Here is an 18,160-nt window from a genome sequence, read left to right on the forward strand (position 1 = left end):
GGAAAATAATGTGTTTTTTGAACCTTAAACCGCATAAACACATTTCATTACACCAAATACACAAAATAATGTTCTTTTTAGCAGCATCATATGACCCCTTTAAGGACAGTTTTTAGACTGCATGCCACTTCTATAAAGACGTCATTAAAACAACTGTCTATGCCGCTTTGTTAATGGAGTTGTTAAAGAATCAGAATCGTTTAGAAAAGTCACATTACTTCCCCATTCCCATCCCTAGCAAAGTGCTCACTAACACACCAGAAATAAAGAAACCATAAATTTAAATGTGTGCAGAGTTTTAGTCTAGCAGAGAGTGCTTGGTTTTACAAAGACCTTGTGTCACTGATACCTTTGGTTGGCTGCAGAAGCAACACCAACGGCTCATTGAGCTTTAATCAGTTCCAGCACGGCACAATGTTGCCCTCCAGGAGAGATATTATTATGGCTTTGTACCCATATGATCTTCTGCATGGCGACTTTCAGTCATTAGATGCTGCTGCTTTGTTGCCTGTGCTTTTAAAAAGTCCTTGAGGTTCCGCATTCTTGATTAGAGTCAAATTTCTGCCTCTATTCGAATGTCAATATTAAACTGGCTGTAATGTCAATAGATAACGGCGTAATTAGAACCTGTGCTGTACTGATGATGGCCTTGTTCTCTAGACATGCATTGAATCTCTTTTAGGGACATTTGGAATGCAAACCACCAACCAGGAACTGCATGAAAATTTGCGTGAATAGGGACGAGAGAATTGCAGTTGAACTCTATAACAGGGTCATTCCTTCCATTTCACTGTTTAATCCTCTCTACTAGCATTCAACTTTATTTTATCTTCACATATATATAGTTTATTTCAAGTAACACATAAGAAATTTGACATTCTCTTCATAGACATTCTCTTCAGCTGATAGTGTTTAATGAGTTGTAGAAATAAGACACCAGTGGTGGTAACTGCACGGCCTCCCTCTCCCACAGGGTTAAATGTACCTGCGGACGCCAGCTTTTCTTGTGTCAGCTGTGCTGCTGTCAGGCCTTTTTGAGGTAAATGTCACCTGAGGCACATGCAAAGAGACACTCCATGACAAAAGCAGCACCTGACAGTCAGCAAAGCACCTGCCTGCCAGAGCTATCCCACTTATCTGTGTGTTGGCACACTTGCAAGGCACACTTTTTGTTTCTTGGCTTTTCTTAAATAATTAAAGCATTGTATTAAACTCAAAATAAACAGACCATCTGACAACTTTACATCTCAACAACATTTTTTAATTTACTAACAACCATATCTTAAAGTCCCCATGAAATCAAAATTAAAGTTTTTTGGGTGTTATTATCAATATGTTAGTCTTAAGGTTATCTATAAGGCAGTGTGCTCCAAAACAGTGACAAAATTCGCATTTATATGATTCGTCACTTCCGATTCCAATTTTTTTGACGTCACATCGTACTTCATCTTCTCATCAAATCTTCTGACCAATCAAATGCTCTCTAGAATCCGAAGCGCCCACCCCCTGCACTATAAATACACGCTGAAGCGGCTGAGATCGGTCATTTCTTCACAGTGTAGTATTTCCTGTACAGTGAATGGCTCGAAGTGCACAATGTAGGTGATAGGGAACGATTCAGACAGTGTAAATATGCTTTCAATTGGTGCAAATGAGGTCTGGTCTCACGTTGTTTCACATGAACCGCGGTAGCGCACACAGTCTGATCCGGACTTTGACTCCGGTTCAGAGACGCGATCGCACAGAGTGGATCATATGCGTGAGTCGGCATATATTAAAAACTTTTACAATTACACAGCCTCAGCATGATTATGACCACTATTTTGTTTTACTAAGAGTTTCATATTGAATCTAGGGGGTAATCTATTAGACTGTGGCTGTCAAATGCGGCTTTACCGAGCTCAACAGCTCTGGCCCGAGCAGATATAAACAAAACGCTATTGGCCATTTAAAAAAGGGTCCCGCCTTCTCTTCCTGTTTCAGTTGAAATTACGTCACCACATAGAATAATGCTGCGTGTTTCAAGTCACTTCAGGGCACCTTTAAAGGTTAAGTAGTTGCTGCACTACACATTAAACTGAATTACAAAAATAATGTCTGTTTTCAAACAGGTTTCCCAAACACTCCCCCATCTGCCATTATGGCTTAACAAACAGATAGCCATGCCCAAAACTAACTCCATTTGTTCAGCCACTGTTGCTGGTCAGGATGCTCAGGGAAATCAATATCAATGGCTTATTTACAGTTGACTCTGCATATTAAGCTGAGAAAATAGTATTTTAGTATTCTATATTCAGAAAGAAGTACACACACTTCAACTACACTGTTCAAAAAAAATTAAGGAAACACCTAAATCACACTTTGAATCTTGATGAACAAAATATTGAAGCTGAAAAGCTTTACTTATACGTAATTTGTTGAGAACAAAATTATGTGATGTGACAAGAGTGGTGGGGCCGAGAGGCATGGGAACGGAGCGAGGCCGGTGGAGTAAATGCTAATGCACGACACCTGCGCCACTCACCGGTCTCGAGTCCCACGGAGGAGCTCTGGAAGGATAAAATGAGGAGTGACGCCAGTGTTGGACGAGAGAGGACCAGGCCTGGATTTTATTTTGTATTTTGGTTCTGTTTGTGCGCGACAGTCGTCCGCGAGGGGCTGTCGCGCTATTTTGGGTTTATATTATTATTAAAGTTTTATTTAAATGTTCGCCAGTTCCCGCCTCCTTCTTCCCGTGACTACGAACTGTGTTACATCTTGGGAGAGGAGGAGTCGCCGCCGTTCGCCTGATGCCGGAGCCTGCTGCCATCCGCCATGATGGGGAGGAGCAGGGAACGGGGGACTCCTGCCGGCTGCCCGAACCCGGAGGAGCCGTCGCCGTCCACCGGGCAGCGGAGGAGGGTCGGGCCGTCCACTGAGGGCTATCCAGTGCCGCCGCCAGGCATCGTGGAAGAGTTTACCCAGCTGGTGGAGGGCCGAGCGGCAGTGTGTCAGGGAACCGGAACAAGATGATTTTTTTTTTTTTCCGTTTTTTCCTCTCTGTCTCTCCTCATCCTTCCGTCTCCTTTTCTCTCGCCTCGTCTGTCTGTCCTTACCCCCAGGTACGCCGCGGCCGCCGTGATCGGCTCCCCCAGAGGGGGGAGGGGGGAGTAGAGCGCAGTCTCGTGAGTACCCCCCGGCCTGCGAGGAGCAATGGGGGTATGTGACAAGAAGGGCGGGGCCGAGAGCCGTGGGAACGGAGCGAGGCCGGTGGAGTAAATGATAATGCACGACACCTGCGCCACTCACCGGTCTCGAGTCCCACGGAGGATCTCCGGAAGGATAAAAGGAGGATTGCAAGCATTTTAATGCATGTACACACAAAATAAAATAAATAAATAAATATAATACTGACTCATCTAATGAGTTAATTGATACTTATTTTTTTTATAAAAAACATTTACAGAAATAATTACACTAATTACTTTCAAATGCATTAATGTTTCTCTCTATCTCTAATATGTTTGTCTCTCTCTCTTGTGCTTTATATCATGTACCTTCACCTGGAGATATAGGCAATTTTAAATATATGGGCACATTTATATAGGCCCATTTTAAAATAAAATAAAACTAAATACAAAACAAAACAAAAATGTAACAAGGATAAATTTATAAGGAAAATTGGACCACGTTTTGTAATCAATCTTATCTTATTTGCAAACAAGCAACAATACAAAACAAACATAATGAAGGGCCATATGAAATCAGTTTTATTTTTTTCCCCAAATTCCATCTTTCCTATTTTAATTTTTATGGACTTTTTTTATTCTGGATTCCATTTTTATGGTTAAATAAAATTGTAGTAATCAAAAGGCATGCCTAATTAAATTAAATCGTGAAACTTACACAATTTAATAGCTTTTTACACAATTTTAGCTTAATAAAGATGACATTTTTAGGGCCCTATGAAAGCCGTTTTATTTTTTCACAATTTCCTTTTTCCCCCCCACCAAATTCTGTGTTTTTTTTTTTCTGGATTCCAGAACATGCAGACCTCTTTTTCAAAAATAATTGTACAGCGCTACTTTTAATGTATTCACCCAAAATTTGCTAAATTCTGTGACTTTCTGTGTTATACAGTAAATTCCATTTTTATGACTGGATTCCACGATTCTGTAATTTGTTTCAAACAACCACCATAGACAAAGACCCACACAAAATGAGAAGAAAAAAATAGAGATGCACCGATTGCAATTTTCTTGGCCGATTCTGATTTCTTTGCAAGTGTGGCCCTGCCGACACTGATTTTTGCCGGTTCTGAACTATAATTGACAGCATATACAAACAAAAATCTACTTTTTTTCAATGCAAAAAAATATCTACATAACTATTTCGTCAGCGAAATTAGCAAAAACAGTCAATATTGTGTCTAAAATGTAAGTCACTTAATTTTAACTTCTTGTTTATTGAACTACTATTGTATAAAATTAGTGTCACATTGCAATCGTGCTGATATTCGGGGAAACATCTTGGTCATGTAATGTTGCTTACCTATCATATATTATAAATATTTTTTTTTTTGCCTACCACAGTATGCGTCTATAACGTTCTGCGAGTTACTTTGTGTGTGCTGTTACGCTCATTTCTGCACGAGTCTCTCCCTCTCACATATCAGACAGGCTGTGCAAGCCTCATGGCACGACATTAATACATTATCAGTCGCCGTTTACACTGAATGAAATAAAATCAGAAGCATTCTCATTCGAAAATTTTTAGTGGCCAAGTTTCAGTGAATCCCTAGTTATTTTTATTATTATTGACGTTTTAATCAGGCTTTTTGTCCGGCCGTGGCAAGTAAAATTTTCTCTGACTTGCCCCTTTTAAAAATCTACTTGTCCCAGACAAGCCTTACTCGAGCCCTGTGGTTCCCCTACGGTTTACTTTGGCCTTAGACGTATTACAAATGGCAAACTTTGTGTTTTCTTCACTTACAGTGAAGAACTTCCATGCCGACGACATGTTTACATGCAGATGTGAAACGGCAAGATGTGAGGCTGACCGACTGGTCTTTGGTCCGGGCCGATCATGCGAAAAATCGGCTGATTCCGGTCCCTGGCCGGTCGATCGGTGCATCTCTAGAAATTAATATACAGTGGGAATAGACAAGAATCATCCCCTTTAAAATAATCACATTTTGTTGCTTTGCAGCCTGAAATGAAGATGGACACAGTTTTTGTTTTATCCAGCTGTATTTACTCAGTGCAACTTATAACATCTAAGTGAAAGATATAACACCAACATGTCAGAAAAAAATAAAAAATAAAAAAATCAGAATCACTGAGTTGGAAAAAGGATCACCTCCTTGTGTCAGTATTTTGTTGAACCACCTTTTGCTTTAATTACAGCCTTTAGTCTGTTGGGATATAAAACAAAAACTGTGTCAGTCTTCATTTCAGGCTGCAAAGCAACAAAATGAGATTATTTTAAAGGGGGGTGATTCTTTTCTATACCAACTGTATATTGTACTATATATCACCACATTTCAGAGAATTTTTCTCATCATTGAGCTGGAAAAAGTAGACAAATGTGGCCTGATTTACCATTATTCACCTAGCTACAATTTAGGATGAATTCACTCAACATTCTCTGAGAAAACAAACCTTTTTACGTCAAGGGACTGGTTAATGAAAACATTGCTGCTGTGTAATGATCTGTTTACAGGACACTCTCATACAACCTGTTGTAGGAAGGCTCTGCCTTGCTCCCTTCTGCCTTGTTTTCAGTGCTCCAACAATAGAAGAGCAGGCCACCGATGGGCATTGTGCCGAAGATCTGAGTCTGACACTCGGCCATGCCAGTGCGTTCTGTGTACAGAGCTATAGTGGCTGCCTGTGTTGTCACATTTGCATGTATTGTTCAGTGTGCTTTGCAAGGGTATGTGAACTACAACACTACACACTCTGTGTCTTTCCCACCATATCCTTGACATGCTCTATGCTTTGTCATGTGATGGACATGGATGTGTAGTATACTGTCTGTGTTTACTGTGCCATAGTAACACCTGTAAACACTTCTGCAAGTGTAAATGTGTGTATATTAGCTGTGTAGGCAGGTCTTGCTTGATTATTGACTCTGTGCTGCTGTAGTCCATAGTAAATGTGTGTGTGTGTGTGTGTGTGGTGCATTATAGTGTATGCTCAGTTTGGGTGTGGATAAGCACTTTGTGTGTTTTCTTTGCTTTGGATCACGTGAGCTCTGGGCCAGACCTTGGACTCTAACTCTTTAAATAGAAAACAACTGAGAAATTCTCATGCCTGCAAAAAAAGTGTCTGGTTATGTATTAACTATAAAATTTTTAAAGATACTCTGTCATATGTGGGCTATAGTCTTCAGTTCATTAACCGAGACCATCAGGACTACTTTTTATTGATTTTTTTGTGGCAGATACTGTGTGTATTTACTATTTGGCTCACATTTTAACTGTGTCAAAGTTTAAGCTAAGAAAGACACTGACCTATGCCAGTCTCACTCACGCATGCCTAGACAAAATATGACCAATACATACTGTCTCTAAACACACCTGAACTGCAGATGTCCAAGTTCCCACAAAAATGGAGATTTTTCAAATATGAGCCAACTCTGATCTACCAAAGAGTAACACAGTCAGTGCTGGAGCTTCATTTGACTGGATATACCCTATTTCAAAGAGTAAATCAATGGGAAATGGTGTGAAGTGATGTATTTATTGAAAAAATAAAGAAATAATTTCCCCCCAAAAATAAACATATTAATATATTTTCAAAACCACGTAAGGCTCCAATTGAATATTGAAGAAAATATGTCAGGGTTTTGGTTCTATCAATCATTTGTTCAAAGAGTAAATCAATGGGAAATGGTGTGAAGTGATGTATTTATTGAAAAAATAAAGAAATAATTTCCCCCCAAAAATAAACATTAATATATTTTCAAAACCACGTAAGGCTCCAATTGAATATTGAAGAAAATATGTCAGGGTTTTGGTTCTATCAATCATTTGTTGATTGGATGGAGGCAGATCTGAATGTGAGCATGCATTTGATTGTTAAAAAAAAAAAAGTGGTGGGGTTTAAGCAGACTAAATGATTGGAGAAGCCTGGCATATGTCACCAAAGAGAAGTCTGAAACTTCACTGGAAGATCGAATTGGGACATTTTGATTAAACATTACAAGATCAAAAATTACAAATAAATAAATATATATATTAAAATGAAACATATTCATGGGTGAATTGTTCACAATAAGATTGATAACATGGATTTGAAAAATCGAGAGGGTGAACTTGCCATTTCATGCCAATTTTAGTACAGATTTATTTAACATATAGGCTAATACCTTAGAGTAGAGGTCTGTGCAGGGCTGTTTTTTTAGTCCCGCTCCCGCAAGGTTCTATTCCGCACCCACCCGCTCCCGCTATATATTCACTCTTTGTTCACCCGCTGTCCGCTTAGAATAATTTTCTTCCCGACCTGACCGTTCCTGCTAAATTTAGATCTCGTTTCCAGAATCTCACATTTAAATTTCCGCTACTGAAAGAAAGAGAGATAGGCTGACAAATAAAAGTGTAGTCTGCACAAAATTGTATGTTATTTTATTCGTCTTGTCAAGAGTCTTGAATTTATTGACTTTGACTTGAATTTATATGAATTATCTTAAGACACAAAATTAGTTTAATATTTTATGCAACACAGTAGGAAAAAAAGTGTCAAAAAAAAAAATTTGTACAAAAATTTTATTTCTTATTTTTATTCGTCTTGTCAGGATACAATTCGTTTAACATTGACAACACAATAGGGAAAAGGTGTCGCAGAGAGAAAAATAAATAAAAATGTAGGTTGTACAAAAATAGCCCAAAGTGTATTCTGCACAAAATTGTATGTTATTTTATTCGTCTTGTTAAGAGTCTTGAATTTATTGACTTTGACTTGAATTTATATGAATTATCTTAAGACACAAAATTCGTTTAATATTTTATCCAACACAGTAGGGAAAAAAGTGTCAGAGAAAATAAAAATGTTGTACAAAAATTGTATTTCTTATTTTTATTCGTCTTGTCAGGATACAATTCGTTTAACATTGACAACACAATAGGGAAAAAGTAAAGTGTAGGTTGTACAAAAATAGTCTATTAGCTATTTTTATTCATCTTGTCAAAATACTAAATTAGTTTGACATTTTCTGTTAACACAGTAGGAAAAGTGTCGCAGAGAAAAATAAATAAATACGACATCTTTCATTTAAAATTATAGGCTAAGCAAAATATAAACAACACCGAGTTGAACGTCCTTCAAGGACAGCGCATCCACACTTTGCTCCATCTTTATTCTGCTCTGTCACTCATCGACAACCTGCCTGTTCTGTCTGAGGGCCGTATATTTACCACAGGTACAGCCTGCTCTGAGCATCGTTATGCACATGCTGCGCACAGACCCCCGCAAATAATTTTTTTTTAAAGCATGCGTGCAGCGCGTGCATAACAGAGCGCAAGCTGTACCGGTGGTCAATAAGAATAAAGCGCAGATATGCTATTCTAAATGGACGTCGGGAACGGGAAATTGTTAGATCGCCCGATCCCGTTCAACTTACACCAGAGTTACCGACCGCTACCGCGTTTTATTCGGGAATTTAATCCCGCGGTGCAAAAAATCCGGTCGGGTCCCGCGGTTCCCGCAGACCTCTACCTTAGAGTGTAAGTTTGTCCCAAACAGAAACACCAAAAGCAGAACAAAATGTCAGCAGATTGGACATATTTCACAATTAATGATGTGTATGATATAAATTCAATACCAATATTCACGCCTGCGTAGAGCTGCTGTTGACCGTAGAGTGCAATGAGTGTGTGCAGAGCCACAGACGAGCAGTATCGAGCACACTTTCCTAGAATCTCCTGTCTCTCAAGTAATTCTGGGAAATTCAGTTAATTGCACTGAGTTGCTTCACTGGATATTTCAATAAAAAAGAAAAATGATTCACAAACTTCCTTAGAGTGAGGACACGGGAGAAATTGATGTCTATTACTCATCAACTAAATGCAATCAAAACAAGAATGCAAGTCAAATGTAATGCAAATTATAAAATAAAAGCTACTGTAATTTAATTATTTAAATAATAAAGAGTAATTCTCTACATATTGGGATTTTACTGATAAGAATGTGATTTAAAATGCGATAAAAAAGCTGCAGGATCGCTGTGCTTGTTTGTAGGGTTGCAAAATTTGTCAATTTGGTGATTACATATCAATACGACTTCAAAAATATACATTATTATTATTTTATTGGGATTATTATTACTAAAAATATATTATTAATAAAAATGAATATATTATTAATGATACTATTGTTAATAATAATATTATCAAAACAAGATTACTGTTGTAATATTTCACAGTATAATAAAAATTAAGTACTTAAAGGCAAAATATGTCATTTTCACCGCTAGAGGGCGCGTATTCAAAATAAACACAGAAACAAAGGCGTAGTTAGATGAGGCAGTGACTGGGTGTGGAATCATGGGAGTTGTCGTCTTCATCCCCACAGCCGAAGCAATCCGACGGGACTCGGGTAGAAATCATGTTAAATTATTAAAACGCTATTAAAACACACAACATATTAAAGTATCTTTGGTGTTTCCATGTTTTTTACAAAACAAAACCGGAAATCGAGGGGTTATAACGTCATTGGCAGGCGACACAATGACACTATGGACACGGGCCGGGTCACTAGTTAAAATTGCTTATTTCTCTGGATTTAAACATTCTTCGAAACATTTGGGATAATGTAAGTACACAAGTCAGCAAAATATATAACACTGTTCTAGTGGTTTTTGGATATTTTAATAAAACAATCTTACATATTGTGCCTTTAAGAAAAATATAATAATAATAATTGTTTACAATACAGCTGTAACTATCTTGAATTCTTCATTTTCAAACCTTAAACATTCAAGCTTTTATTTTGGCGGAAAACTGCAGGGAGCCCTTAAAGCTTCTCTTTTGTTGACAGCAGCCTGATAACCCAAGGGCAGTAAAATAAGAGCTCTTAGCCATTACTTTGTACTACATAAAAAAATTTTTTTTTAAAAAGTAACACACTACCCTCAAATTATCAGTCCCGCTGTACTATACTTGAAAATTATGGCTTAACTAAATACAGGTAGCGCTTCTCAAACTCAGCCTCTAAAAATGGTATTGGTTCATAATGGTTAACACATAAAAGGCTGGACAAATGACTCATGGTCACTAACCAGAGTGCAGACAATGCAAAAAGTCCATGGCCCCACTTTGACCACCATCCCCATCTGACTCATTCTAATCGGTGGGAAAGAAATGCATCCTATTACTTATTAATAGAACACCTAAAATTGTGGGTGACATTTGCGCATTACATGAATGCAGGGTGTTGTCGTAAAAGGCAGGAGAGTGGCTTTGTGAAACTGTCAGGCATCTTTTGAAAAGTTTTATACAGAGTCTGTGTAAAAGAGGTAGTAAAAACAGAAACATTGTAACACGTTAAAATGCCAATATAACATACATTTCAGTCACAGTTAGATAAGTACATAGTTTGTGATGTAATGTCATGTGCAAGTGCATATATGCATTTGGCAGATGTTCCAAAGTGACTTAAAAGGCATTCAATGTGTATTTTTTATGAGTGTTCTCTAGGAATTGAGCCCATGACATTGCCATAGTACCATGGTCTACAAATTGAGCTACTTAAAATAAAGACATATAACTACAGCAATTCATCTGTCATTTGTGACAAATGAGTCACTCTATCCTGTACCCCGCTGACCCCGGTGCTTATAACGTACCACTGCCCTTTTCTCCCCCTGTGTGAGTTCAGACCCTGGGGCTTTTCCAGGACATACACACACGTAGCCATACATATATATACATCCCTTAGTATTTTCCCCTGTCCCCTGTATCCATCTGAACTCTCGTGGTCCAGACGCTCATTTTCTCATATCCACCCTCCCCCAGTCAGGCGACTGACTCCTGTCATTGTCAAACCATCTCTGTTTTGGGTATGCGATAAAGGGGGAATTGTTGCTATTCTGCTGTGTTCCCAGCCTCTCTCCTGCTCTCTCCATAATTCATTTTCTCTACACCTGCTGATAAAACACTATTTGATAAGTCTAATTTTACACCTTTACAGGCAATTCACATGGTAAGATGGTATGGACATCACACGACCAATAACTGAACTGTACTCACTAAAATCAATTTTAAAGAACAGCAATGTCAGGAAATTAGAAGACCAAAGCAATCACAACCCTAGTAGGTGTGCATATTACATAAAACGGTTTCCCAAGTGTTAAGATGTGTTGAGGCCTTAAAAATGCAGGACTGCACTTTTATGTCCACTGTTGAGTAATTAAACATGTCCTGTAATTGAAGTTTCAGTTGTCACAACATGCATGGTAAACTAGTCATCGGATGCCCATTTTTCACAAGTTGATTTGATACTTTAGGGTCTTAATGAAAAGTCTATAACATAATTTGGTAAAAATTTCTCAATGGTAGTGTAAAAAACACCTTTTTTACCCTGTCAAAATCAGCTCTGCTTTCAGCAAGCCATTCTAGTCCATGTTGCTTTAAATGCTAATGAGCTCTGCTCACCCCACCCCTCTCTTCCGTGGGGTGACGAGCAGACTGTAAACTTCAGCCGCGAAACTGGCTAACTAGCACGTTATTAGGAAAGGCGATTTGCAAAGATTCGTTAAAAACCCTTATACTCACTTCTTCTGTTGATGAAGCTGGATCACGAATGATTCGTGTGAACATAGACGCATTTAGGCAGATCGGGATTGGCGCATTCCCTTCAAAACGAAAGTAACATTAATCCTCTGCGTCTTTAGCGGCTCAGATGTCGGGAGTAAATGACGACTGCTATGTTCAGTATTACATCCAACAACAAAACACCTCAATCGCTTAATCGGAGACTTTCTTGTCTTCCCCTGCACTGGAGTCGACACATTGGCGGACTGATGACAGCTCACTAAGGTAAGACACAGTGTCAATCAACTATCGTGGGAGGGGCCTGTGCAGAACTACGTCATTCTGACAGGAATCTCAGAACAGCCTGATTTGAGAAAGGGGATTTTAAAATAGGGATTTAAAAAAAAAACACTGGGTGGATTTTTATCTTTATAGGATGGATGTGTGCACACACTTCCAACACACATTTATCTTCAAACAACTTGTAAAGTGAAATTTGCATCCGATGACCCCTTTAACTAGCTACTAGTAACCTAATTAGTAGTCAATCTATATGAGCTTTTTTCTAATGGCTAACAATGATACTGACATTGTCATAGACAGAATAGAGGTCACTGGCTGATATAATGCCCATATAGCTGATATATATTACAATTATTTGAACAAAGATATAGTAAAACTATTAATATTGTTAAATATGATAACAATTTAAAATAACTGTTTTCATTATATTTCAACAATTTTAATATATTTTAAAATGGAATTTATTCCTGTGATGGCAAGGCTGATTTTTCAGCAGCCATTATTCCAGTCTTCAGTGTCACATGATCTTTATTTGATGATCATGTGACACTGTTCAAATTTCTCGATTAATAGGAAGTTCAAAAGAACAGCATTTATATTAAATAGATTTTTTTGTAACAATGTAAAAGTCTTCACTGTCACTTTTGATCAATTAAATGCATTCTTGCTGAATAAATGTAATAATTTTTTCCGAAAAATATAATATTAATATTACGCAAAAAAACAGCTATTGACTGATGCAGATAATCTCAGAATTGTCAAATATCATCTGATTAATGTGTCTGACTAATATATCAGTCTGTCACAGCCTTTACCATCAGTATGTATATAGTTTAGATATAAACCTAATATTGAAGTTGAGAGTAGATAAATAAATTGGCTTCATTAAGTTGAAAACAAGTACTGAACGTGTACCACAACAATTTGATAGCACCAGACAGTGTGCATTAGCCATTAGCCATTACTGTGTTCCAGTTAAGACCTGCCTGAGGAGTGTGTCAGGGGAAGGTGATCAGGGGTTTAGCGTTACTCTCAGCTGAGTAACCCTTCCAGCTGATCCCCATTTCTCTTTTGTTTTTGCCAGCGTGTGGGCCATTTTTGATAACGGTAACTTAAGTCCAGTGTGAGCTCAGTTAACAACATGGACTGACCACAGACTTCAGCCTATCAACTCACACACACAGAGTGACATCACTTTAAAGGAGGTCACAGTAATCAGATTATCCTAGTTATTCAGATGCACTGACAACCAGCAAACCAAGTATGTTCAAATTATCCCCCCAGGCAACATGAGGGAGAGGCAGCTATTACAGTAATTTTGGTATGCTAATGTAAAAGTGTTTGTCCCTGACTCCTTGTGTCATTGTTCTAATATGATACATTTACAAATACCCATTGATTTACACCAATTCTGAGGGTCTACTTCATTTCGACTGCTAAAATGTAAAGATCAGAGATACATTTTGTGACAAATGCTGACGCTATTAAAGGAATGCAATTATTGGTGCACTAAAAGGGTTACTATGCCATACACACAATCCCACTGTAGTGTGTTGTTGAGCGGGGACTGTACTGTGGGGGAGGTGGATGTTTAGGGTGCAATAGAGGGGAGCTGGGAAGAGGCTGGAGGGCTTGGAATCCGCCTCTGTTGCCACGGCAGCTGTGCCAATCTCCAAGTACGCCTACAGTTTGAAGAGGATACCTGAGCTCAGAGCCCCTGGATAATGAGAAGCAGTGAAACTCTAAACTCTGACAGCTAATGCTTTCACCCCTCCTGTGTCTACAGGGGCATGATAAACATGCGTCCCATCTCTGGGAGAGGGAGCAGCACTGGGATGACTGTTTTCATGGATTTGACAAGGACAGGGATTAGCAGACTTTGCTAAATCTTCCCTTGAGTGTCTGTCAAGCTCTGCTACTGCAGAAACTGCAAAAGCCGAACCCTTAGTATCTAGTGTGCAGTGTTCCTTTTCCCAAGTGCATCCATACTCATCCATTCAGCTACTCCCTTCTTTCTGCCCACAACAACTCCAACTGCTCTTAGCAGCAAATAGCACAAAGGACCAAAAATAGCCTAGCGTTTTCCAGAGCAGAGCAGCTCTCCTTAAGAAGAGGAAAAAACAATGAAGAGGCTATGAGCAAAAAACAATGTTTCCAAGTTCACACACAACATCTATTCCTTTTGTTCTATCACTATAGTCGCCCCACCTGTGCCTAACCCATAATTCCCATTGCAAATTTGAGGATGCAGAATTATATATTTGATGCACTGCATTTCTGTTGGGACTGTATCTGACATGCCAGAAGTGTCCCAAAGGCATTTACCCTTAATCAATATGTTGCTGCTTATGAATATGTGTTGGTGTTGAGTGCATCACAACACTCTGAGAAAAAAAGTGCAAATTTTGTACCTTTAGGGGTACAACAGCTTGTTACTGGGGCTGTACCCTCAAAGGTTCATATTAGTACCTTAAGGGTACATATTACTACTCAAATGTATTAATATCAACCTTTCAGGCACACATAAGGTGCAAAGTTGTCGGTTTAAGGGAACTGACCCAGTGACAAGTTCCTGTACCCATAAAGGTACAATTTTTGCTGTGAACAATAAAGAAATGTGACTCACTGTTGTTGGATTTGAGGTCTCGATGGATGATTGGCACAAAGGTCTGGTTGTGCAAGTAGTCCATTCCCGTCGCAACCTGCACTGCCCAATTCACCAGTACCCGAGGAGGAACCTTCTTCCCAGCAAGTGCCCGGTTAAGTGCCCCGCCACGAGCATATTCCATAACCAGGCAAAGATTTGGCTCCCGCAGGCAAACACCTCGAAGAGCGATGATGTTGCGGTGTCGGAGCATCCAGAAGAGTCTGGCCTCCTGCCTCACATTCTCTGCTGTAGCACTGATGTCCTCATCTGGGTCCTGACGAGCTGCTTTAACAGCTACTTCCTCACCTCGCCACGCACCCTTGTACACCTTTCCAAAGCCTCCAGCACCAATCACCTCCTCCAAGCACAGCTCTGAGAAATCAATCTCCAGTGGTGACTCCCCACCGACCAGACCTCCCGGAGGCAACGCTGGCAAGTTGGTGTCCCGTCGGGTCACATAATTACTAGGGAATATGCCCACCTTGTCCTGGATCTTGCCAGTCCACCAACCCTCATCTCCAGACACTTTAGAGTCCTTGGAGAGCACCTCCAGTAGGTCGCCACGTCGCAAGGTCAGCTCCTCATCTGCTGTGGCCTCATAATCAAAGACAGCCGTCCAGTACATGTTACTGCCTTCATTATGATGAGAAAGATGGGAATCTGGGGAGCCCACTGAAGAGGAAAATGTAGAGGAGTTCTGGCTGCTGTTGTTCTGTGTCAGACAGGGTATTGAGTTTGCATTTGCTGGGAGGGCAGGGGGAACTGGGGGTCCACAGGAACCTCCCCTGCTGGTGCAAGGTAGCGGGGCAGCACTGCCTCCAGCTCCAGCTCCACTCTGTCTCATATATGGGTCCATCACTGACTATTCAGGTCAGCGATGTGGTCTCAAAAGCTGGAGGAGGCCCTCTGTCAACTTGCGCACAATATCCATGCAGAGCCCATCTACTGAGTGCAGGCCTTCTTGATGAGGAACGGAATCAATAAGTAAAGCTTCTGCGGGGCTGCCTCTGCTCTGTCCTCACCGATTGCTTGGATTGTCCACAGCACACTTTGTTTGCGTCTTAACATTTATAGAGCCATTTTAGTCAGTCAATGTGTTCTTACAGCTCTAATATGACTAAGAAGATGACACTGAAAAGAGTTTTGCAGTGCGAACCAAGTTTTTCCTAGAGAAACCAAAGTCCTTGAGATTAGGTGAGAATTTCCAGATTATCAATCCTTGAGAATCTTATCTTTTTGGTTGCTTGATGCAGCATTGGGCTTTCCCATTAGAAGAATCATTGAAGGCCTTGGAGACTGCTTGCTTGGTTTCTCTTTTTAACAGCAGAATCCACAAGTAAACAAATATTACTGAAGATAAACCAGTAACTAGATGGGTCTTCTGATAATTTGCCTTACATCACATATCATGTTCTAGTTGGGGTTAAGTTCTACCTAAATAGCGTGCACTGGAATGTTGTCTTAACCTCTAATCCAAGTCTAATGCATGTAAAACTCTCATATATGTAAACGTACATCGATGTTACTCTTTTTTTTTTTTTTTTTGCAATGGATGTTAATGAATATTCATAGCCTTAAACACATGCATGCGCAGACTTAAGGCATCCTCAGACATTCAGCTCTGATAGGCTCACAGATATGCACCAGCTCGCGATCTCAAAACCTCCACAATTATTTGCACATTCGCAATAGTTACTTCGAGTTTCTCTTGTGTTGTATAAATCCGGTACATCGCGAATGCTATAAAACAGTTCAAGGAAAGCGCGCGTCCATTTTAAGATGAGACTCACAACACAGAGCTGGCAGAACCGTGGTTGTCATTAGCTTTAATCGTCATGCATAATGTACGCCACATATTTATCGATTTGCATTTCAAGAAAGGCATATATTCGGCGTATTAATATTTCATCGACAAACGTTACAACAGCTACTAAACGTCTACTGTTTGCAATTTAATCCACGTCATAAGCCAAATCGACTGTCGGTTCGTGTTATTTCTATGAAACGCATGTGCAAGTGCTTACTTCGATCATTTCGTCCTCATTTTCCATGATTGTCATTTTAACAGTAGACATTTTATTGTCATAGAGCAGTTGATTCATAAAGCTGGAATCAGTTGCGTAGCCTATATATAAATAGAAATGTATGACAAGCGAAACTTCAGCTTGGTCTTGGATTATTACGATACAGCGATATTGAGATATTTTCTATGAAGAATGAGAGTGATGCGGATGGCTTGCATTAAGGTGACTTTTATCCAGGTCGTCGCGATTAGGCAATGAAATTCTCCATAATGTGTTTATGTTGCCCAAATACAAGCCAAAACAAGATGTGTCCACCATCTTTACAATAATAATAATAATAACAACAATAATATCCACCTAATTCCTTTCTATATTCTGCAACAATATTTCTTATAATCCAGAGATCAGTGGTTAAGTATCCATGCGTTCCTCCTGTCAAAACAACCGGTTTTCTGAATTCTGATGTATGTTTGTGGTTGCCTGGATCGTTCACCGTACATCACAACATCCACACAGCTCGTCGCATGGGCGTATCATAACGCTGAAATATTCCCATTTGTTGTAGCTACACATCATCGAATTCCACTGAAGGATGCTCTTGTAATCGTTCTCCCAGCTGGGTCAGTTCGTCGGCCTGTCGTTCATCTGAATCGAATCGGTTCTTCCCCTGTTTCCTTTCCCTATGAGAAAAGACGATCTATTCCATGGACCTGGCTGTCAACTCCTAAGGCTGACTTTGTATCCAAATACACCGGCTGGACTGGGGGTGGAAGACAGTAGGGCATTCTGGGAAATGAAGTTTATAGTGTATACAAAGTGAATTTGACCTAGTAGGATCAGTGTATATAGTGTATATAAATATGATATAGCCTACCCACTAACTACAGTAACAACAGTAACAGTAACATTATAATATGTATAATATGTACAATTTAAAATAACAGATTTCTATATTAATGTTTTAAAATGTAATGGCAAAGTTTAATTTTCATAAGCCATTATTCGGTCTGTAGTGTCACATAATCCTTGAGAAATCATTCTGATTTGGTGCTCAATTATCAATTATTAATGACACTCAATTATAAATCATGGTTCTTACTATTATCAGTGTTTTGATGTAGGCTACTGAAAATTGCTGCTTAATATTTTTGTGGACATCCTTTTCTATCTATCTTCTATCTGAAACATACTTACCCCAAACGTTTAATGGTAGTATATCACGGTTTCCACAAAAACACAATGTTTCTTGATCACCAAATCAGTATATATGAACGATTTCTAAACGATTGTGTGAAAATGAAGTCTGTAGTAATGGCTGCTGAAAAATCAGATCTGATATATATATATATGTGTGTGTGTGTATAAAGAGGTCTTCCAATTAATTATGCCAATAATATAAATACGTAATTGTACGTAATTAAGGGTGAAAAGTGAAAATATGAAATATATATATAT

General features: G+C 39.2%; 1 protein-coding gene across 1 annotated transcript in view; it reads right to left on the bottom strand.

The window, feature by feature from the left end:
- Positions 1 to 17,449, bottom strand: part of LOC107758231 (mitogen-activated protein kinase kinase kinase 10-like) — a 44,223-nt gene extending 26,774 nt beyond the window's left edge. The window contains exon 1 of the mRNA XM_016575910.1: positions 14,661 to 17,449. Within this exon, the coding sequence (XP_016431396.1) occupies positions 14,661 to 15,537 (877 nt within the window). The 5' untranslated portion in view covers positions 15,538 to 17,449. The remainder of the gene's footprint in view (positions 1 to 14,660) is intronic.
- Between the last annotated feature and the right edge of the window lie 711 nt (positions 17,450 to 18,160).

The sequence above is a fragment of the Sinocyclocheilus rhinocerous genome, unplaced genomic scaffold (genome assembly GCF_001515625.1).
Source record: "Sinocyclocheilus rhinocerous isolate Xijiao unplaced genomic scaffold, SAMN03320098_v1.1 scaffold23, whole genome shotgun sequence".
Classification (NCBI taxonomy): Eukaryota; Metazoa; Chordata; class Actinopteri; order Cypriniformes; family Cyprinidae; genus Sinocyclocheilus; species Sinocyclocheilus rhinocerous.